The sequence below is a fragment of the Dendrobates tinctorius genome, unplaced genomic scaffold, assembly GCF_039654945.1.
Source record: "Dendrobates tinctorius isolate UK_male_01 unplaced genomic scaffold, ASM3965494v1 ptg000086l, whole genome shotgun sequence".
Taxonomy (NCBI): Eukaryota; Metazoa; Chordata; class Amphibia; order Anura; family Dendrobatidae; genus Dendrobates; species Dendrobates tinctorius.
The window spans coordinates 1,316,058-1,336,525 of record NW_027361754.1 but is presented as its reverse complement, the minus strand read 5'-3'; the positions used below and the strand labels follow the sequence as shown (position 1 = coordinate 1,336,525).

General features: G+C 44.8%; 1 protein-coding gene across 1 annotated transcript in view; it reads right to left on the bottom strand.

The window, feature by feature from the left end:
- Positions 1 to 16,196, bottom strand: part of LOC141097604 (uncharacterized) — a 59,134-nt gene extending 42,938 nt beyond the window's left edge. The window contains exons 1-3 of the mRNA XM_073584858.1: positions 16,045 to 16,196; positions 10,357 to 10,463; positions 9,764 to 9,808 (exon numbers count right to left, since the gene is read on the bottom strand). Of these exons, the coding sequence (XP_073440959.1) occupies positions 9,764 to 9,808; positions 10,357 to 10,463; positions 16,045 to 16,101 (209 nt within the window). The 5' untranslated portion in view covers positions 16,102 to 16,196. The remainder of the gene's footprint in view (positions 1 to 9,763; positions 9,809 to 10,356; positions 10,464 to 16,044) is intronic.
- Between the last annotated feature and the right edge of the window lie 4,272 nt (positions 16,197 to 20,468).

Here is a 20,468-nt window from a genome sequence, read left to right as displayed (position 1 = left end):
GATGTAAGGGGGTGCCGCACTGTGGAGAGCTTTGTGGGTTAGAACAAGTACTTTGAATTGGATCCTATAATGAATTGACAGCCAATGTAACGATTGGCGAAGAGCGGACGTGTCTGAGTACCGATTAGCCAGATAGATGACCCTGGCTGCTGCATTAAGTATGGACTGGAGAGGGGATAGTCGAGTAACGGGGAGGCCAATTAATAGAGCGTTGCAGTAATCCAGGCAGGAGTGGATCAATGCTACAGTGAGGGTTTTTGTTGTTTCCATGGTGAGAAAAGGGTGGATTCTAGAGATATTCTTTAAGTGTAAGCAGCAAGAACGGGCAAGAGATTGTATATGGGATGTGAAGGAGAGATTGGTGTCAAACATAATACTTAGACAGCGCGCCTGCTGCCAAGGTGTTATTATGGTGCCATACACGGAGAGAGAAATGTCAGATTTAGAGAGGTTATTAGACGGCAGGAGCAGAAGTAGTTCAGTTTTGGAGAGGTTGAAGTTTAAGGAAGAGGGCGGACATGATGTTGGTGTCTGCGGACAGACAGTCACTGGCATTCTCTAGTACCGCGGGGGCTAAGGTCGGGGGATGACGTGTAGAGTTGTGTGTCATAAGCATATATGGTATTGAAACCCAAATCTGCTGATGGTCTGTCCAATTGGGGCCGTGTAGAGAAAGAGAAGGGGGCCAAGGAGTGAGCCCTGAGGTACCCCGACAGCGAGAGGAGATGAAGTGGAGCCGGCGAACAAAACACTGAAGGAGCGGTCAGAAAGATAGGAAGAGCACCAGGAGAGAGCAGTATTCTTAATGCCTAGTGACTGGAGCCTAGAGAGTAGGAGACTGTTGTCAACAGTGTCAAAAGCTGCAGAAAGGTCGAGAAGAATGAGCAGAGAGTGGTCACTGTTACATTTTGCTGTCAGAAGGTCGTTGGTAACTTTGATGAGTGCACTTTCAGTCGATTGTAGGGGGCGGAAGCCGGACTGTGAAGGGTCTAGGAGGGAGTGAGTGGAGAGGTAACGGGTAAGGCGTGTGTAGACTAGGCGCTCCAAGAGTTGGGAGATGAAGGGGAGAATTGGAGACTGGTCTGTAGTTTGTGCAGGATGGGTCGAGAGCGGGTTTCTTTAAAATGGAGTAAAGATAGAGTGTTTGAAGGAGTATGAGAACATGCCCGAGGAGGGGGAGAGATTAAAGATTGTAGTTAGGTGAGCTGTGACGACTGGAGAGAGAGACTGGAGGAGATGTGAGGGAATGAGGTCAGTAATACATGTAGTCGGACGAGAAGAAGAGAGGAGTCTGGAGACTACTTCTGTGATGGGATCAAATGTGGAGAGTGAGCCAGGGGAAATGCAGGGAGGGATGGGAGCCACAGCACTTAGTGGTTGAGAGCGGATTTCCTGACGGATGTTATCTATTTTCTCTATAAAGTGGGAGGCCAGGTTATCTGCACAAATGTCTGTGATAGGGGCTTTTGCTTTTGGCCTGAGGAGGGAGTGAAAGGTGTCAAAAAGTTTCTTGGGGTTGTTGAATAGTGAGGAGATCAGGGTGGTGAAGTAGGTCTGTTTAGCGAGATGAGAGAGGCCGAGAGAAGAGGTTAGTGATAGAAGCTTGGATGCAGATGTGGAAGTGGGGCTGTTAATGGGGATATTGAAGTCTCCCAGGATAAGGGTTGGGAATTCTAAGGACATGAACTGTGGCAGCCAGGCTGAGAAGTGGTCAAGGAAGTGGGTCGGTGAGCCTGGGGGTCAGTATATGACCACTGTACATAATAAGTGAGTACACTATATACTAAGGGGCTGTGCTATATATAAGTGAGTACACTATATACTAAGGGACTGTGTTAAACATAATAAGCAAAAGTAATGTCTTCCTCCACCTTCCTCTGTTCCTAAAACCATTATAAATCCCCCTTCCCAATCCCCCACCCCCATCATTGCCTTTTCCACCACCTCCATCATTTCCTCCTCCCCTATCACCCCTTCATTGCCTCCCCCCCAACACCCCCATCATTGCCCATTCCACCACCTGCATCAATTCCTTCTCCCCCACCATCATTGCCTTTTCCCCCACTACCCCATCATTGCCCATCCACCACCTCCATCATTTCCTCCTCCCCACCCCCCCATTACACCACCCCATCATTGCTTTATCCCTCTCCCCCACCACCCCCATCATTGCCCTCTCCTTCACCTACACACAAACACACACAGCACCTCTCCACGAGCTCTCCTGCAGCCACAGCATCACCGCTGCCGACAGCTTCTTCTCACTGGCACAGCGGCCGCGGAGCTGAATGATGTCATCCAGTTGCACCGCTGATTGCTGTGTGAGAAAGGAAGCAGGACGGATCCTTGCAGCTCTGCTGCCATTTTCTCTTGCAGGCAGTGGAGCTGTAGGGATCTCTCCCTGCCCGCCGCTCAAAAGGGCAATCTGGCCAGGGGCCCCCCGGAGCCGGATAAACAGGCCAGATAGCCCTCATTATTAGCTGCCCTGCAGGGGCCTCCCTGAGCCTCTAGGCCCCGATGCACTGGCTGCACATGCGGTATGTCCGCCCCTGGCACAACCATTGCGGTCCGACTCCGGGGGACCCCCCTCACCCCTTGGGGCCCCATAGCAGTCATGTGGCCTGCCACCATTGGCGGTACACCACTGAGGATCAGTAATGTAATGTATGTACACAGTGATTGCCCCAGCAGAATAGTGAGTGCAGCTCTGGAGTATAATACAGGATGCAACTCAGGATCAGTACAGGATCAGTAATGTAATGTATGTGCACAGTGACTGCACCAGCAGACTAGTGTGCAGCTTTGGAGTACAATACAGGATGTAACTCAGGATCAGTAATGTAATGTACACACATGGTTAAAATTAGAGATGAGCGACTTTTCCTTTTTTTCGGGTTGAGTCGGGTTTCATGAAACCCGACTTTCGAAAAAGTCGGGTCGAACGATATCAGCCGACTATAGGGAAAAGTCGGGGTCCAACTGAAACACGAAACCCAATGCAAGTCAATGGGGAAGCAAAGTCGGCAGTGAGTGGAGGACAGGAAACACACCTACAGTGCCCATTTCAATGCCAACGACATCAATTCTTATTACTTAAGCTTGGCAACCTTAATTGACTTTATAATAATAGTTACGCATTGAAAACTGGGGGTTATTTGGCTAAAGTTGTAGGGGGGTAGGGCTGGCGCCAGGTTTTTTAACACATACCACAATTCATAATGCTCCGATACAGCACAGAAATATAGGTATAGTACAATGAAAAATACTTCACTGCTTACACGACATGACTGATATCTATTTTAAATTCTACAATAGCTCAAAAAATGGACAGTATATTACTCCATACAGTGTTATGGCCACCACCTAGTGCGTCATACAGAATAATGAGCCCCATATATTTCTCCATACAGAATAACTGGTCCCATATAATGTTCCGTACATTATATGATGAGCTCCACATAATGCTACAGTATATGTTGGTCCCCATGGATGATGCTCCACTGTCTTATGGGCCCAAACAATGCTCCATATATAATAGGCCCCATTTCTAATGCTCCAGTGTATCATGTGCCCCATAAATGCTGCTCCAGTGTCTGATGTCCCCCATTTGGAATGCTCCAGTATATGTTGGTCCCCATGGACGATGCTCCAGTGTGTTATGGGCCCAAATAATGCTCTATATAAAATGGGCCCCGTAAATGCTGCTCCAGTGTCTGATGTCCCCCATTTGGAATGCTCCAGTATATGATGGGCCAAATGGATGATGCTCCAGTGTATGATGGGCCCCATATATCATTCTCCAGTGTATATTGCTCCCCAAAAAATGCTCCCAACAAAAAAATTAAATACCTCTCCTCGCTGGGCACTGCTCTATTCTGGACTCCTCAGCATTGCCATTTTAAAGCTCTCTGCACTTGTATTGTTTTGGTAGAGGGCATACAGACGTGATGTCATCGCGCTCTGTAACCTGAATTTCACTGTCAGGAAAGGCGGAAGATGTCACGGCGGTGGAGCAGGGAAAGGTAAGTATTGCAAGTGCTGTGGCCCTGAGCAAGCATTGGGGGCCCACTCGTGGGCGACGGCACTGACACTGGGCCCCTCATAGTACGACGGTATGTCTGACGGCGAGTGGGCCCTCCCACCGGCAGAGACACTTTTGCGTACTATGAGGGGCCCTGTGCCACTGCCGTCGCCCATGAGTAGGACCCCCCCACCTGCTCAGGGAACAGGCACTTTCATCTGCACCTTCCTCTGTGTCACCATGTAAGGTGGTATAGTATGCGGGAAGGGGCACCTGAGTTTCATCAGTGTCACATTCTGGCTCTGTAGAGTGCGAGGGGAATGTAGTGCTGTGGGTCAATGTACCAGCAGAATCATCTAGCAGTGGCTGTACATCAGTGCACTCCATCTCCAATTCATGTTGGACTGGGGAATTCAGAATTCCACTTGATAACACAGGCATAGCCTGTGAAAAGAGATCCATGGAGTAATCTGAAGTGTGGGCTGCCACATCCTTCACTTTCATTGAGGGTGAAGGAGACAAGGAAAGGGGTGGTTCCTGACTAGAAGCCTGCACTGACGACTCAGTGCTTGCATTTTTTGTAAACTTCAGAAGAGGAGGCAAAAGAGCTGGAGGCTTTTTCGGCAATGTAAGGCAAAACCAGTTCCTGATGCTCTGGCTTTAAAAGCAGTTTACCTACTCCCAGAAAAGGGAGCCTTAAAGGCCTTCTTGTGCCAGCTTATGACGCAGGCTCAACACCTCCTGCCTTAGCTGCTATTGTGCTTTTGCCAGAACCAGCCGATGCACCACCTCCACCATCAGTACCAGCTGCGCCGCCCACGTCCGCGGACTCTTCCACCAGACTTCCTCATGTTTGGGAAAATGTACCAAAAATACCAGCAGAGAATTGGTACTGTATGAGTAGCGTACAGCTGTGTAAGGTGTATGTAAGAAGTGAAATCTCTGTATATATTTTGTGAGTCACAGACGCTCACCCAGCATGTATTTCACCGTAATCCAACAAGCAGATATACGGTACTGTATCAGAGGTGTACAGCTGCATACGTTGTTGGTACAACTGTCAATCTCCGCATATGTATTTACGGAATGTCACACACACGCTGACTCTTTGTAGATGTGACAGTAATAAGAACACCAGATATCCGATACGGTTTGACAATCGGACTGCTCAACACGGTGTATAAAGAAAAGTAAATGTCTGTATATGTATTTATGGAGTGACACACACTGACTCTGTGTAGATGTGACAGTAATAAGAACAAGTATCAGACACTGTTTGATAATCGGACACCTCTATACGGTGTATGTATGGAAAAATGTTAATCTCCGTGTATTTTTTTACGGAGTCACACACATATAGCATGTATTTGTCCGTGATACCAGCCGGTACACGGTAGTGTGTGAGTAGCGCACACCTCTATACGGTGTGTGAAAAAATGTACGCTCAGTATCTTCTGTGAAGAAAAAAAGGAATAAAAGGATTTTTGCTTTTAAAAAAGCAGTCTGCACATCTGTGTGCAAACAGCAATGCAGCTATCAGGGAGCCTAATAACCAACAGAGCTGCTGCACAAAAAAGTGTGAGAAAATGAAGGATTGGTAACTGTGCAGAAAAAAGGAATAAAAATATTTTTGCTTTTAAAAAAGCACTCTGCACAGCAGTGTGCAAACATCAATGCCGCTATAAGGGAGCCTTATAAGCAGCCTAATAACCAACAGCGCTGATGCACACAAATATATCCTCCCCTGTCACTGCACACTATACAGTTGTGTTTTACAGTGACATTTGCTATCAGCACAAGCAATTTTTTAGACTTTTTCCCTGCCTAAACACTCTCCCTATTGAGAAAAATCAGCAGCAACCTCTCCCTATGCTAAGATCGGCAGAAGTAAGATGGCGGTTGGCAGTCACGGCCTTTTATAGGCACTGTGACGCCACACAAAGCCAGCCAATCATTTGCATGCCCTTCTATAACATGGTGGGGGCCGCTGCAGACGTAATCGCATTGCCCACCGTGTGTGTCGTCCACCGTGTGCGTCCTTCATGATTGGCTGAAAATAGACGCTGGAAGGATTGTGGGAAACGTGACTTTGGCACTCAAGTCGGCGACCTCATGGCCGATCTCACGCTATGGTCGGGTTTCGATCTGCGAAACCCGACTTTAGCAAAAGTCGGCGGATTCTGAATTTGGCCGACCCGTTTCGCTCAACTCTAGTTAAAATTGTTGGTACCCCTCGTTTAATGACAGAAAAACCCACAATGGTCACAGAAATAACTTTAATCTGACAAAAGTAATAAATAATAAAAAAATCTATTAAAATGAACAAATGAAAGTCAGACATTTTTTTTTTTAATTATGTGGAAGCATGGTTGAAAAGCAAACTGAAACTCATGAAATAGGCCTGGACAGAAATGATGGTACCCCTGAAAATAATGTGACAAAAGGGACATGTTAATCAAGGAGTGTCCTCTAATTAGCATCACAGGTGTCTACAATCTTGGAATCAGTGAGTGGGCCTGTATAGAGGGCTACAGATACTCACTATGCTGTTGATTACATGGTGTGTATCACACTCAACATGGACCAGAGAAAGCGAAGGAAAGAGTTGTCTCAGGAGATTAGAAAGAAAATTATACACAAACATGTTAAAGTAAAAGTTATTATACCATCTCCAAGCATCTTGATGTTCCTGTGACTACAGTTACACATATTATACAGAAATTTAAGCTGCATGGGACTGTAGCCAACCTCCCTGGACGTGGCCGCAGGAGGAAAATTGATGACTAATCATAGAGACGGATAATACGAATGGTAACAAAAGAGCCAAGAAAAACTTCTAAACAGATTAAAGGTGAACTTCAAGCTCAAGGAACATCACTGTCAGATCACACCATCCGTCCTTGTGTGAGCCAAAGTGGACTTTCATGGGAGACGACCAAGGAGGACACCATTGTTGAAAAAAAAACGAAAAAAAAAACATAAAAAAGTCAGACTGGAATTTGCCAAACTACATGTTGCCAAGCCATAAAGCTTCTGTGAGAATGTTCTATGGACAGATGAGACAAAAATTGAACTTTATGGCAAGGCACATCAGCTCTATGTTCACAGATGGAAAAATTAAGCATATCAAGAAAAGAACACTGTCCCTACTGTGAAACATGGAGGAGACTTATGTTCTGGGGCTGCTTTGCTGCATCTGGCACAGGGTGTCTAGAATCTGTGCAGGGTACAATGAAATCTCAAGACTATCAAGGGATTCTAGAGAGAAATGTGCTGCCCAGTGTCAGAAAGCATAGTCTCAGTTGCAGGTTATGAGTCTTGCAACAGGATAATGACCCAAAACACACAGGTAACAACACCCAAAAATGGCTAAGAGGAAAACATTGGACTATTCTGAAGTGGTCTTCTATGAGCCCTGACCTAAATCCTATTGAGCATCTTTGGAAAGCGCTGAAACATGCTGGCTGGAAAAGGCAACCTTCAAACACGAGACAGCTGGAGCAGTTTGCTCTTGAGGAGTGGGCCAAAATAACTGTCAAAACGTGCAGAAGTCTCGCTGACAGTTACTGGTACTGGAATCATTTGATTGCAGTGATTGCCTCAAAAGTTCGTGCAACAAAATATTAAGTTAAGGGTACGATCATTTCTGTCCAGGTCTATTTCATGAGTTTTATTTTTTAAAAATTCTGTGGAAGCATGATTGAAAAGCAATATCTGAATTTCATTTGATCATTTTCATAAATTTTTATTTATTATTACTTTTGTCAGATTCAAGTTATTTCTGTCACCATTGTGGGTTTTTCTGTCATTAAACGAGGGGTACCAACAATTTTGACCACGTGTGTATGTACACAGTGACTGCACCAGCAGAATAGTGAGTGCAGCTCTGGAGTATAATACAGGATGTAACTCAGGATCAGTAATGTAATGTATGTACACAGTGATTGCACCAGCAGAATAGTGAGTGCAGCTCTAGAGTATAATACAGGATGTATCTCAGGATCAGTAATGTAATGCATGTACACAGTGACTGCACCAGCAGAATAGTGAGTGCAACTCTAGAGTATAATACAGGATGTAACTCAGGATCAGTAATGTAATGTATGTACACAGTGACTGCACCAGCAGAATAGTGAGTGCAGCTCTGGAGTATAATACAGTATGTAACTCAGGATCAGTAATGTAATGTATGTACACAGTGACTGCACCAGCAGAATAGTGAGTGCAGCTCTGGGGTATAATACAGGAGGTAACTCAGGATCAGTAATGTAATGTATGTACACAGTGACTGCACCAGCAGAATAGTGAGTGCAGCTCTGGGGTATAATACAGGAGGTAACTCAGGATCAGTAATGTAATGTATGTACACAGTGACTGCACCAGCAGAATAGTGAGTGCAGCTCTGGGGTATATACAGCATGTAACTCAGGATCAGTAATGTAATGTATGTACACAGTTACTGCACCAGCAGAATAGTGAGTGCAGCTCTGGAGTATAATACAGGATGTAACTCAGGATCAGTAGTGTATGTACACAGTGACTGCACCAGCAGAATAGTGAGTGCAGCTCTGGGGTATAATACAGGATGTAACTCAGGATCAGTAATGTAATGTATGTACACAGTGACTGCACCAGCAGAATAGTGAGTGCAGCTCTGGGGTATAATACAGGATGTAACTCAGGATCAGTAATGTAATGTATGTACACAGTGACTGCACCAGCAGAATAGTGAGTGCAGCTCTGGAGTATAATACAGGAGGTAACTCAGGATCAGTAATGTAATGTATGTACACAGTGACTGCACCAGCAGAATAGTGAGTGCAGCTCTGGGGTATAATACAGGAGGTAACTCAGGATCAGTAATGTAATGTATGTACACAGTGACTGCACCAGCAGAATAGTGAGTGCAGCTCTGGGGTATAATACAGGAGGTAACTCAGGATCAGTAATGTAATGTATGTACACAGTGACTGCACCAGCAGAATAGTGAGTGCAGCTCTGGGGTATAATACAGGAGGTAACTCAGGATCAGTAATGTAATGTATGTACACAGTGACTGCACCAGCAGAATAGTGAGTGCAGCTCTGGGGTATAATACAGGAGGTAACTCAGGATCAGTAATGTAATGTATGTACACAGTGACTGCACCAGCAGAATAGTGAGTGCAGCTCTGGGGTATAATACAGGATGTAACTCAGGATCAGTAATGTAATGTATGTACACAGTGACTGCACCAGCAGAATAGTGAGTGCAGCTCTGGGGTATAATACAGGATGTAACTCAGGATCAGTAATGTAATGTATGTACACAGTGACTGCACCAGCAGAATAGTGAGTGCAGCTCTGGGGTATAATACAGGATGTAACTCAGGATCAGTAATGTAATGTATGTACACAGTGACTGCACCAGCAGAATAGTGAGTGCAGCTCTGGAGTATAATACAGGAGGTAACTCAGGATCAGTAATGTAATGTATGTACACAGTGACTGCACCAGCAGAATAGTGAGTGCAGCTCTGGGGTATAATACAGGAGGTAACTCAGGATCAGTAATGTAATGTATGTACACAGTGACTGCACCAGCAGAATAGTGAGTGCAGCTCTGGTGTATAATACAGGAGGTAACTCAGGATCAGTAATGTAATGTATGTACACAGTGACTCCTCTGGATCTCCACTTTACATTTAGAAAACTACAGGAAGAAAATGTTGAGAAGATACAGTTGTTGCAGTGGGGGTTCGTACTTGTCTGCGTTCGTCACCAGGTAAACCTCGCTGAAGAGCTGCCTCCTGAAATAAAGGATACAATGTTAAAGTGCAGAATATAAAACGTTCCTTACATTTGATATCAGTAGTGATCATCTGACATCTTGGCATTGTGATTAGCGGGTCCTGACGCCCTCCATAGAGGGAGTCTGCCACTCACGCTATGGTGCCGAAACCAACCCGCCTGGTAATCCTCTTCGCCCACCAAGGATGACTGACAAGCCTCTCCGATGTGTGCCAATGCAGAAACACCTGTCAATCACCTAGGACTGTGGCAGTGCCGGACTTGTCTGCTCTCCAGCTATGGTCATCAGTTGGCCGCTCTAACTATATTTTTCAAGACTATACCCGGCTGTGGCCGTGACGCCCGGCTGGATTCACACTATTCGTGGTCTGAACAGCATAAATCAGGGGCAGGTTCCCTTGCAGTGTATATGTGCCTGGCTCTCTGCACTGTATAACTCCCAGCATGCACTTCTCACATCGTGATCGCCCTCCTCTCTTCCTCTGTGCTGCTGAGAACGCTCTATGTAACCTGAGCAAACAATGCTGACGCCCCATCATGATCTTACGTGTTCACAGCTTTCCACCAGAAGTCCAGAATCTTCTTCCCCCCCACACCGGGAAGCAGAGCCTTAGGAACGTCCTCCAGAAAACTGTACAATCCGCTCTGATCATTCTAGACGGGATCAAAAGAGACAGAAACCATTGTGTAGTATTCACCGAATTAAATGTCACATTACAGGCACAGAGTATACCAGATATTACAACGCATCAGAGGAAGCCGACCACATGGGGGCGTTCTACACCACACAGCGTGCGGGCAGGAGCTCTAGTGCCACCTACTGGAAGTCGCAATCCTAAGTCACTATCCAACCTTCACAGATCTCCTGCATTGCATAAACAAGGGCAACATTGCACCCCAAATCAAGTGTCTGCAAATGGAGACTCTGGTTTGACGCTTATCCTAATTCATGTGACAAGGCTCCTTAAAGGGTCCATTTTGACTTTTATTATTACTACATCCAAAACATGATGCTAGAGTTCTAGTTCTCTATCTTTCTGAAGAGGCTGTTTGCATATTTATAGTCACAGTGCAACATTCTACTCTCTTCAATTAGAAATATTACTTATCCGATATTATACCCCAGAGCTGCACTCACTATTCTGCTGGCACAGTCACTGTGTACATACACTACTGATCCTGAGTTACATCCTGTATTATACTCCAGAGCTGCACTCACTATTCTGCTGGTGCAGTCACTGTGTACATACATTACATTACTGTTCCTGAGTTACATCCTGTATTATACCCCAGAGCTGCACTCACTATTCTGCTGGTGCAGTCACTGTGTACATACATTACATTACTGATCCTGAGTTACATCCTGTATTATACCCCAGAGCTCCACTCACTATTCTGCTGGTGGAGTCACTGTGTACATACATTACATTACTGATCCTGAGTTACATCCTGTATTATACTCCAGAGCTGCACTCACTATTCTGCTGGTGCAGTCACTGTGTACATACGCTACAGTACTGATCCTGAGTTACATCCTGTATTATACCCCAGAGCTGCACTCACTATTCTGCTGGTTCAGTCACTGTGTGCATACATTACATTACTGATCCTGAGTTACATCCTGTATTATACCCCAGAGCTCCACTCACTATTCTGCTGGTGCAGTCACTGTGTACATACATTACATTACTGATCCTGAGTTACATCCTTTATTATACCCCAGAGCTGCACTCACTATTCTGCTGGTGCAGTCACTGTGTACATACATTACTGATCCTGTATTACATCCTGTATTATACCCCAGAGCTGCACTCACTATTGTGCTGGTGCAGTCACTGTGTACATACATTACATTACTGATCCTGAGATACATCCTTTATAAGGCCGGGGTCACACTAACCGACGCAAAATACGGTCCATAGTTTACAGGCGTAATACGGATGAATGACCCTTAAATAGTGCTCCGTATGTCATCTGTAAGCAAGGTGTGGTCGCGTATTTTGCACATGTAAGCATCCGTATGGAATCTGTATGCTGAGATTTTCTCGCCGGCTTGCAAAATGGACATATAATGGAGCCCTATGACTGGTTTTATAACACAAACGAAAGAATAGATATAGACAAATAGAATACATGTGTGTGTATATATGTGATGGTGTGATATGCTATATGGATATCATTTTGTGTATATTGCTATTTCACTGATTTGCATAGTGTTAATCTTGATGCCTTGTATGTCTGCAGCCTGACTTTTATCTATAACTCTTGATGACCCCCTGTAGTGTCATAATCCCCCAGGCACCTTTTGTCAAGTCTGGGAGGCCTGAAAACCGCCAAACCGGTTTGACTCTCCCTGGACATAATGAGGGGGCTGGGGAGGACAGGGGCTGGGCAAGTCAGTTGCTGTGTGCAGAGCATGGTGTGAAGACAGGACTTCGGAGAGAAAGAAGAATATATGGAACATGTTATCACTGTCAGCTGGATTTTGGACTCATCTCCCTGGACATGTTATACTGTTACTGAACTGCATTCAGATTCTGGACTATCTATCTTTTGTGGGGTGGACTGAATATGGACCTTTCATATTTTTGCCTAAATAAATGTCTTGGAATTGTTCACTCTCCTCTTTCTCTGTTGATTGTGTGATACCAGAGAAGGACCCCGTGACAATATACACACATGTCATTGTGACAAACATATATATATTTATATTTCCCAGAGTTCTTCATAGCAGAATAGCCGCTAATTAAATTGCCGGCTTCTATGAAATCATTCCCCAACCCGACATGAAATGACACATGGTTTACATTCAGTAAAGCATTTCATTTCATGTTTTTTTATATGTCCCTGACTAATAATTAGATGAGGGTTTGTGTGCAAAATTTGGGAGTTGTAGTTGTTATTTTAAGGGGTTAATTCATTGCTAAAAAATGCGTGGGCTTCCCATTGCCCTGTAGCGGTGGCGAATGGGTTAATCTAACAAAGGGTTAATGTCATCTTTCAATCGAATGGTGACATTAACCCTTTGTTAGATTAACCCACTCGCCACCACTATAGGGCAATGGGAAGCCCACGCATTTTTAACAACGAATTAACCCCTTAAAATAACAACTACAACTCCCAAATTTTGCACACAAACCCTCATCTAATTATTAGTCAGGGACATATTAAAAAACATGAAATGAAATGCTTTACTGAATGTAAACCATGTGTCATTTCATGTCGGGTTGGGGAATGATTTCATAGAACCCGGCAATTTAATTAGCGGCTATTCTGCTATGAAGAACTCTGTGAAATATAAATATATATATATGTTTGTCACAATGACATGTATGTATATATATATATATATGTATTCTATGTGTATATATCTATTCTTTCGTTTCTTTGTTAAACCTGTCAGTGTGAGTTTACTGTATAGCGCACTGAATTGCCGGCTTTTCTAAAAGACACCGGGTGCGTATTTCTCGCAAGTCACATGTGTGGTCCGTGTGTAATCCGTATTTTTTGCGCACCCATAGACTTGCATTGGCGTATTACGGCCATAGTACGCTGACAATCGCAGCATGCTGCGATTGGCACGGACCGTAGAATACGCTCGAGAAATATACGGCTGTTGGGAGCAAACCCATAGAGAATAATTTGTCCGTGTGTAATGCGTGCTTTTAACGCCTCTCACTCGTCCGTATTCCTCGCCAGTGTGACCCCGGCCTTATACTCCAGAGCTGCACTCACTATTCTTCTGGTGCAGTCACTGTGTACATACATTACTGATCCTGAGGTACATCCTGTATAACACCCCAGAGCTGCACTCACTATTCTGCTGGTACAGTCACTGTGTACATACACTACTGATCCTGAGTTACCTCCTGTATTATACTCCAGAGCTGCACTCACTATTCTGCTGGTGCAGTCACTGTGCACATACATTACATTACTGATCCTGAGTTACATCCTGTATAACACCCCAGAGCTGCACTCACTATTCTGCTGGTGCAGTCACTGTGTACATACATTACATTACTGATCCTGGGTTACCTCCTGTATTATACTCCAGAGCTGCACTCACTATTCTGCTGGTGCAGTCACTGTGTACATACATTACATTACTGATCCTGAGTTACATCCTGTATAACACCCCAGAGCTGCACTCACTATTCTGCTGATGCAGTCACTGTGTACATACATTACATTACTGATCCTGGGTTACCTCCTGTATTATACTCCAGAGCTGCACTCACTATTCTGCTGGTGCAGTAACTGTGTACATACATTACATTACTGATCCTGAGTTACATCCTATATTATACTCCAGAGCTGCACTCACTATTCTGCTGGTGCAGTCACTGTGTACATACATTACATTACTGATCCTGAGTTACATCCTGTATAACACCCCAGAGCTGCACTCACTATTCTGCTGGTGCAGTCACTGTGTACATACATTACATTACTGATCCTGGGTTACCTCCTGTATTATACTCCAGAGCTGCACTCACTATTCTGCTGGTGCAGTAACTGTGTACATACATTACATTACTGATCCTGAGTTACATCCTGTATTATACCCCAGAACTGCACTCACTATTCTGCTGGTGCAGTCACTGTGTACATACATTACATTACTGATCCTGAGTTACATCCTGTATTATACCCCAGAGCTGCACTCACTATTCTGCTGGTGCAGTCACTGTGTACATACATTACATTACTGATCCTGGGTTACCTCCTGTATTATACTCCAGAGCTGCACTCACTATTCTGCTGGTGCAGTCACTGTGTACATACATTACATTACTGATCCTGGGTTACCTCCTGTATTATACTCCAGAGCTGCACTCACTATTCTGCTGGTGCAGTAACTGTGTACATACATTACATTACTGATCCTGAGTTACATGCTGTATATACCCCAGAGCTGCACTCACTATTCTGCTGGTGCAGTCACTGTGTACATACATTACTGATCCTGAGTGACATCCTGTATTATACCCCAGAGCTGCACTCACTATTCTGCTGGTGCAGTCAATGTGTACATACATTACTGATTCTGGTTTACCTCGCATACAATTAACCATTTCCCTCTGACCCGCAGGAGGATTGTGGATGGGACCCATTAAAACCTCTGATCCCAGGAAACCTGTCGGTCAGACCCAGGAGATACAACAAGCCTTATAGATGTAACCCAGTTTCTGCAGTGGTCACTGCCAGAGGCGCTGACAGATCTGTAGTGGCTTCTGTGTGTAACTTATTTTTGTTTTTTTCTTGCCTTGCGTCTTTTGCTAGCAATGATGTGAGGAGACTTGTGCCCCTCATACGTATCACTAATCATGAATGATCGCAGCCCCGCGGTGTCCATCCGTCCGACGAAGCTGAAGTTGGTTTCTTATTCGGCAATTTTTTTATTTTCTGAATTTTATAGGTTTATTGACAAAAAAATAATCATCACACTAATAACATACAATGCAGCGAGGCGCCCTGATGTGAGTACAATTAAAAACAGCTACAAAAATTATAAAACTGGCACAAAAGTGGGCACCAAAGGGCGTTAACGAAAGGGTTAAATGACATTGGGCCACTGATCTCACACTACCAAGACAGAGATAGTGATGCCGGCATCAAACCCCGGTCCCTCCAGCCTGGCCCAAATGGGTTCTGGGCATCAGAATTGGCATCAAAGTGGGCAAGAAAGCCCATTTTCACAGGTGATCTGAGAGCAGCGGCCAAAGTCATTTAACCCTTTCGCTAGCGCCCTTTGGTGCCAGTGTGATAGTTTGTGTAGCTGTTTCTAGGTGGCCTCACAGCAGGGCGCCTCGCTGCATTGTATGTTATTATTGTCATTATTTTTTGTTGTTAAACCTATAAAAAAATAGAAAAGAAAAAACTGCCGAATAAGAACCCAACTTCAGCCTCGTGTCCGACTGCCTCACCATGTCCTGCTGCAGATTGCGGGACCCCCGACATCTACCACCTGCCCACCCTGGACACCAGACGCAGCCGTGCTGAACAGCGCCCCCACCCGTCACCTCGGGGATCCGCGCCTCACATTACAGCCCCCATTTCCGTCACTGATTTTTCCTCGGACATTTCGCTGCGTATTTACAGCTTGTCCGCAGCTAAACCACAAGTCCCAGCAGGCGCACCGCACTTTACACCGGAAAACTAATGTGACCGCCGCCCCGACATCAAACGGCCTGGCCACCGGGGGCGACACCGAGCAGAGGACGCTGCAGACCTTGATGTGGCTCTCCAGGAGGGCGCCATGTCCGGCCACCAGCAGCAAACAGATCATACCGAGCGGACGACGGCTCCAGCACCGAGCACCGACCCTGACCCAATACCGAGCACCGATCCGGCCCCGCCCCCATGACGCCCACAACCCGCCCCCGGGCTAATCTCCCACAATCCTCCTGGCCCCGGCCCCGCCCCCGCCTCCGTGCGGTGGATGGGGTAGGTGCACCGAGCTCCGGACTGTGAGAGCGAAGCCGAGACCGGGAAAATCACTGCAGAACCGGAGGGAAGAGAACAGCAGAGCAGAGGCGGCGGAGACGATGTATCTAATACTCTCCTGTGTGATACTGTCTGCTGAGCCGTGTATCTAATCCTATCCTGTGTGATACAGTCTGCTGAGCTGTGTATCTAATCCTATCCTGTGTGATACTGACTGCTGAGTTGTATCTAATCCTATCCTGTGTGATACTGACTGCTGAGCCGTGTATCTAATCCTATCCTGTGTGTTAGATCACCCCTACAAAATGAGATATTTACGATCATTTCCAGGGGGGCCTAACCCGTAGCTAGCCCCCCCAACTATGAAATTTGCCATTTTTTGGATGGATTCTGATAGATATTCGTTAGATCCGGTTTGATCAGCAAAAATTAACGTTAGATCTCCTTTCGTTTCCGAGATATTGGGGGTGTCAGGTGGGGGGTTAGGTACGGGTTAGCCCCCCCTAATTTGAAATTTGCCGTTTTTTGGATGGATTCTGATAGATATTCGTTAGATCCGGTTTGATCAGCAAAAATTAACGTTAGATCTCCTTTCGTTCCCGAGATATTGGGGGTGTCAGGTGGGGGGTTAGGTACGGGTTAGCCCCCCCTAATTTGAAATTTACCGTTTTTTGGATGGATTCTGATAGATATTCGTTAGATCCGGTTTGATCAGCAAAAATTAACGTTAGATCTCCTTTCGTTCCCGAAATGTGGGGGGTTAGGTACGGGTTAGCCCCCCCTAATTTGAAATTTGCCGTTTTTTGGATGGATTCTGATAGATATTCGTTAGATCCGGTTTGATCAGCAAAAATTAACGTTAGATCTCCTTTCGTTCCCGAGATATTGGGGGTGTCAGGTGGGGGGTTAGGTACGGGTTAGCCCCCCCTAATTTGAAATTTGCCGTTTTTTGGATGGATTCTGATAGATATTCGTTAGATCCCGTTTGATCAGCAAAAATTAACGTTAGATCTCCTTTCGTTCCCGAGATATTGGGGGTGTCAGGTGGGGGGTTAGGTACGGGTTAGCCCCCCCTAATTTGAAATTTACCGTTTTTTGGATGGATTCTGATAGATATTCGTTAGATCCGGTTTGATCAGCAAAAATTAACGTTAGATCTCCTTTCGTTCCCGAAATATTGGGTGTGTCAGGTGGGGGGTTAGGTACGGGTTAGCCCCCCCTAATTTGAAATTTGCCGTTTTTTGGATGGATTCTGATAGATATTCGTTAGATCCGGTTTGATCAGCAAAAATTAACGTTAGATCTCCTTTCGTTCCCGAGATATTGGGGGTGTCAGGTGGGGGGTTAGGTACGGGTTAGCCCCCCCTAATTTGAAATTTACCGTTTTTTGGATGGATTCTGATAGATATTCGTTAGATCCGGTTTGATCAGCAAAAATTAACGTTAGATCTCCTTTCGTTCCCGAAATATTGGGGGTGTCAGGTGGGGGGTTAGGTACGGGTTAGCCCCCCCTAATTTGAAATTTGCCGTTTTTTGGATGGATTCTGATAGATATTCGTTAGATCCGGTTTGATCAGCAAAAATTAACGTTAGATCTCCTTTCGTTCCCGAGATATTGGGGGTGTCAGGTGGGGGGTTAGGTACGGGTTAGCCCCCCCTAATTTGAAATTTGTCGTTTTTTGGATGGATTCTGATAGATATTCGTTAGATCCTGTTTGATCAGCAAAAATTAACGTTAGATCTCCTTTTGTTCCCGAAATATTGGGGGTGTCAGGTGGGGGGTTAGGTACGGGTTAGCCCCCCCCTAATTTGAAATTTGCCGTTTTTTGGATGGATTCTGATAGATATTCGTTAGATCTGGTTTGATCAGCAAAAATTAACGTTAGATCTCCTTTTGTTCCCGAAATATTGGGGGTGTCAGGTGGGGGGTTAGGTACGGGTTAGCCCCCCCTAATTTGAAATTTGTCGTTTTTTGGATGGATTCTGATAGATATTCGTTAGATCCCGTTTGATCAGCAAAAATTAACGTTAGATCTCCTTTCGTTCCCGAGATATTGGGGGTGTCAGGTGGGGGGTTAGGTACGGGTTAGCCCCCCCTAATTTGAAATTTGCCGTTTTTTGGATGGATTCTGATAGATATTCGTTAGATCCGTTTTAGCAGCGGTCCTGAGGTGTAGATGGAGAAGAGGAGGGGTCCAATTGGGGGAGACCAACAGAGAGAGAGTGAAGTGAGGAGGTGGTGAGTGAGTGGGACAATCTGAAAGTTCGGTCAGCGAGTCAGTCATTCTCGTCCCCCATGATGCCTACAGGCTCGCCTCTTCGCAATCATCGCAGCACACTGTCCCCCTTCCTCGTCGCGACACATCGCCAGTGAAGTCCTGATGCTGCCCACAACTGGCCCCCGTCGAAGTCGCCGCTGCTCAAACGGATCTAACGAATATCTATCAGAATCCATTTAAAAATCGGCAAATTTCAAAGTACAGGTGGCTTGTTTTTTGCATAGCTAGCAAGTTGTATTTTTCCTTGGCACCACTTTGGAGTGCATATAATGTTTTGTATAACTTTTATTTATTTTTTAGGAGAGGCAAAATTTAAAAAAAAATTAATTACGCTAATGTTTTTTGAGTTTTATTTTTAGTTAGTTTCCAGTGCGGTAAAAATAGCAGAATATCTTTATTCTCCGTGTCAGGTCGGACACACCGAAACCAAATTTATGTAATTTTTTTTCTTTTTACTACTTTTAAAAAGTAAAATGTTTTTTTTTAAATAATTGGAGAGGATTTGGTCTCGCCGCATGCGCAGCCCCGTAGCGCTTTTATTTGTCTGACTACGGAGCTGTGGGATGCCTCATTTTTTGCGGGAAGAGTTGTAGTTCTTATTCGGACCATTTTGGAGTATATCCGATTTTTTAATCGCGTTTTATGCCTTTTTTTGTGACTCAAACAGTGAAAAAAATAGAAATTATGGCTTTTTTTATTTTTTATGGTGTTTACCGTGTGGAATAAATATTAAAATATTTAATTTTTGGGGGTTGGGATCCCAGCTGACAGTAGGACAGCTGGGATCCCGCGATTGCCGATGGGGCTAGCTGGGGCTGCCATTCCCCGCCCGACGTGAAAACTCTATGGCGGATGAATAAGGCCCGGCTAGCCCCGTTGGCAAAAGTCAATGGGCGGTCGTCAAGGGGTTAAAAAAGCCTGTACATAGACTAAACAAAAACTCCTCATGTGGTCTCATTTTTAATCAATTTAATTATCAAAAAAATAAATCTTATTAGTACAAAAACACAAGTAAAAGTAATACCTTACAGAAATAGATATTTAAACAGTGAAAACCTGAAAGTTTAGGACTGTAAATCCCTGTAATATAAATATAACATGTACATTTTAACATCTAGACGAAGTTCCTGAGTTATCGGTGTTTGAATTATACAAAAAACAAAGAAAATTACTAATGTGACTAGATATAATTTTATTCAAATGTTTAATCTCATAGAATACCAATAATAATTTACAATACATATTCACGAAAGATGTAGGCTGTATCTAAAGAAGAGAAGGACTGAAAATTCCCATGAGTGCAAAGTAACTCAAACAAAAGAAAGAACACTATCGCCCCAACACCGGGGCGTTACTGTTCTTCTTCTTCTTTCCTTTGTTTGAGTTATTTGGCACTCATGGGAATTTTCAGTCCTTCTATTCTTTAGATACAGCCTACATCTTTCGTGAATATGTATTGTAAATTATTATTGGTATCCTATGATTAAACATATTTGAATAAATTTATCTCCATTTCCCTTATAGTTTTTCTCCACTCATACAAAAACCCTACTTAGGAATGGAGGAACAGTCTTTGGATAGAAAGAAGTGTGTGGCGGTCGGGACGCTCCTCTGAGGCCGGCTTAGCTCCTAGTAGAGGCTGTAGCTGTGCTCAGCCTGTGAGGAGCTTGGCAAGCGCTGCTGTGTGTCACTGCCTCCTAAGCGTCCGGACCCAGACTGCAGATGTCGGATCAGACAGCAGCAGCCCTCCTGTAGGTGATGAGCTCCATGCAGCCACTCGCTCCTGCTGCCATGTAAGCCATATTGCTGTGCAGCAGGTGGTGAGGAGTGGGACTCAGGACACACAGGAGAGCAAAACGAAGGCAACATTACTGACTTTGGGGGCATTATTGCTTAACATGGGGGTATGTGAGGGTTATTACTTGTATTA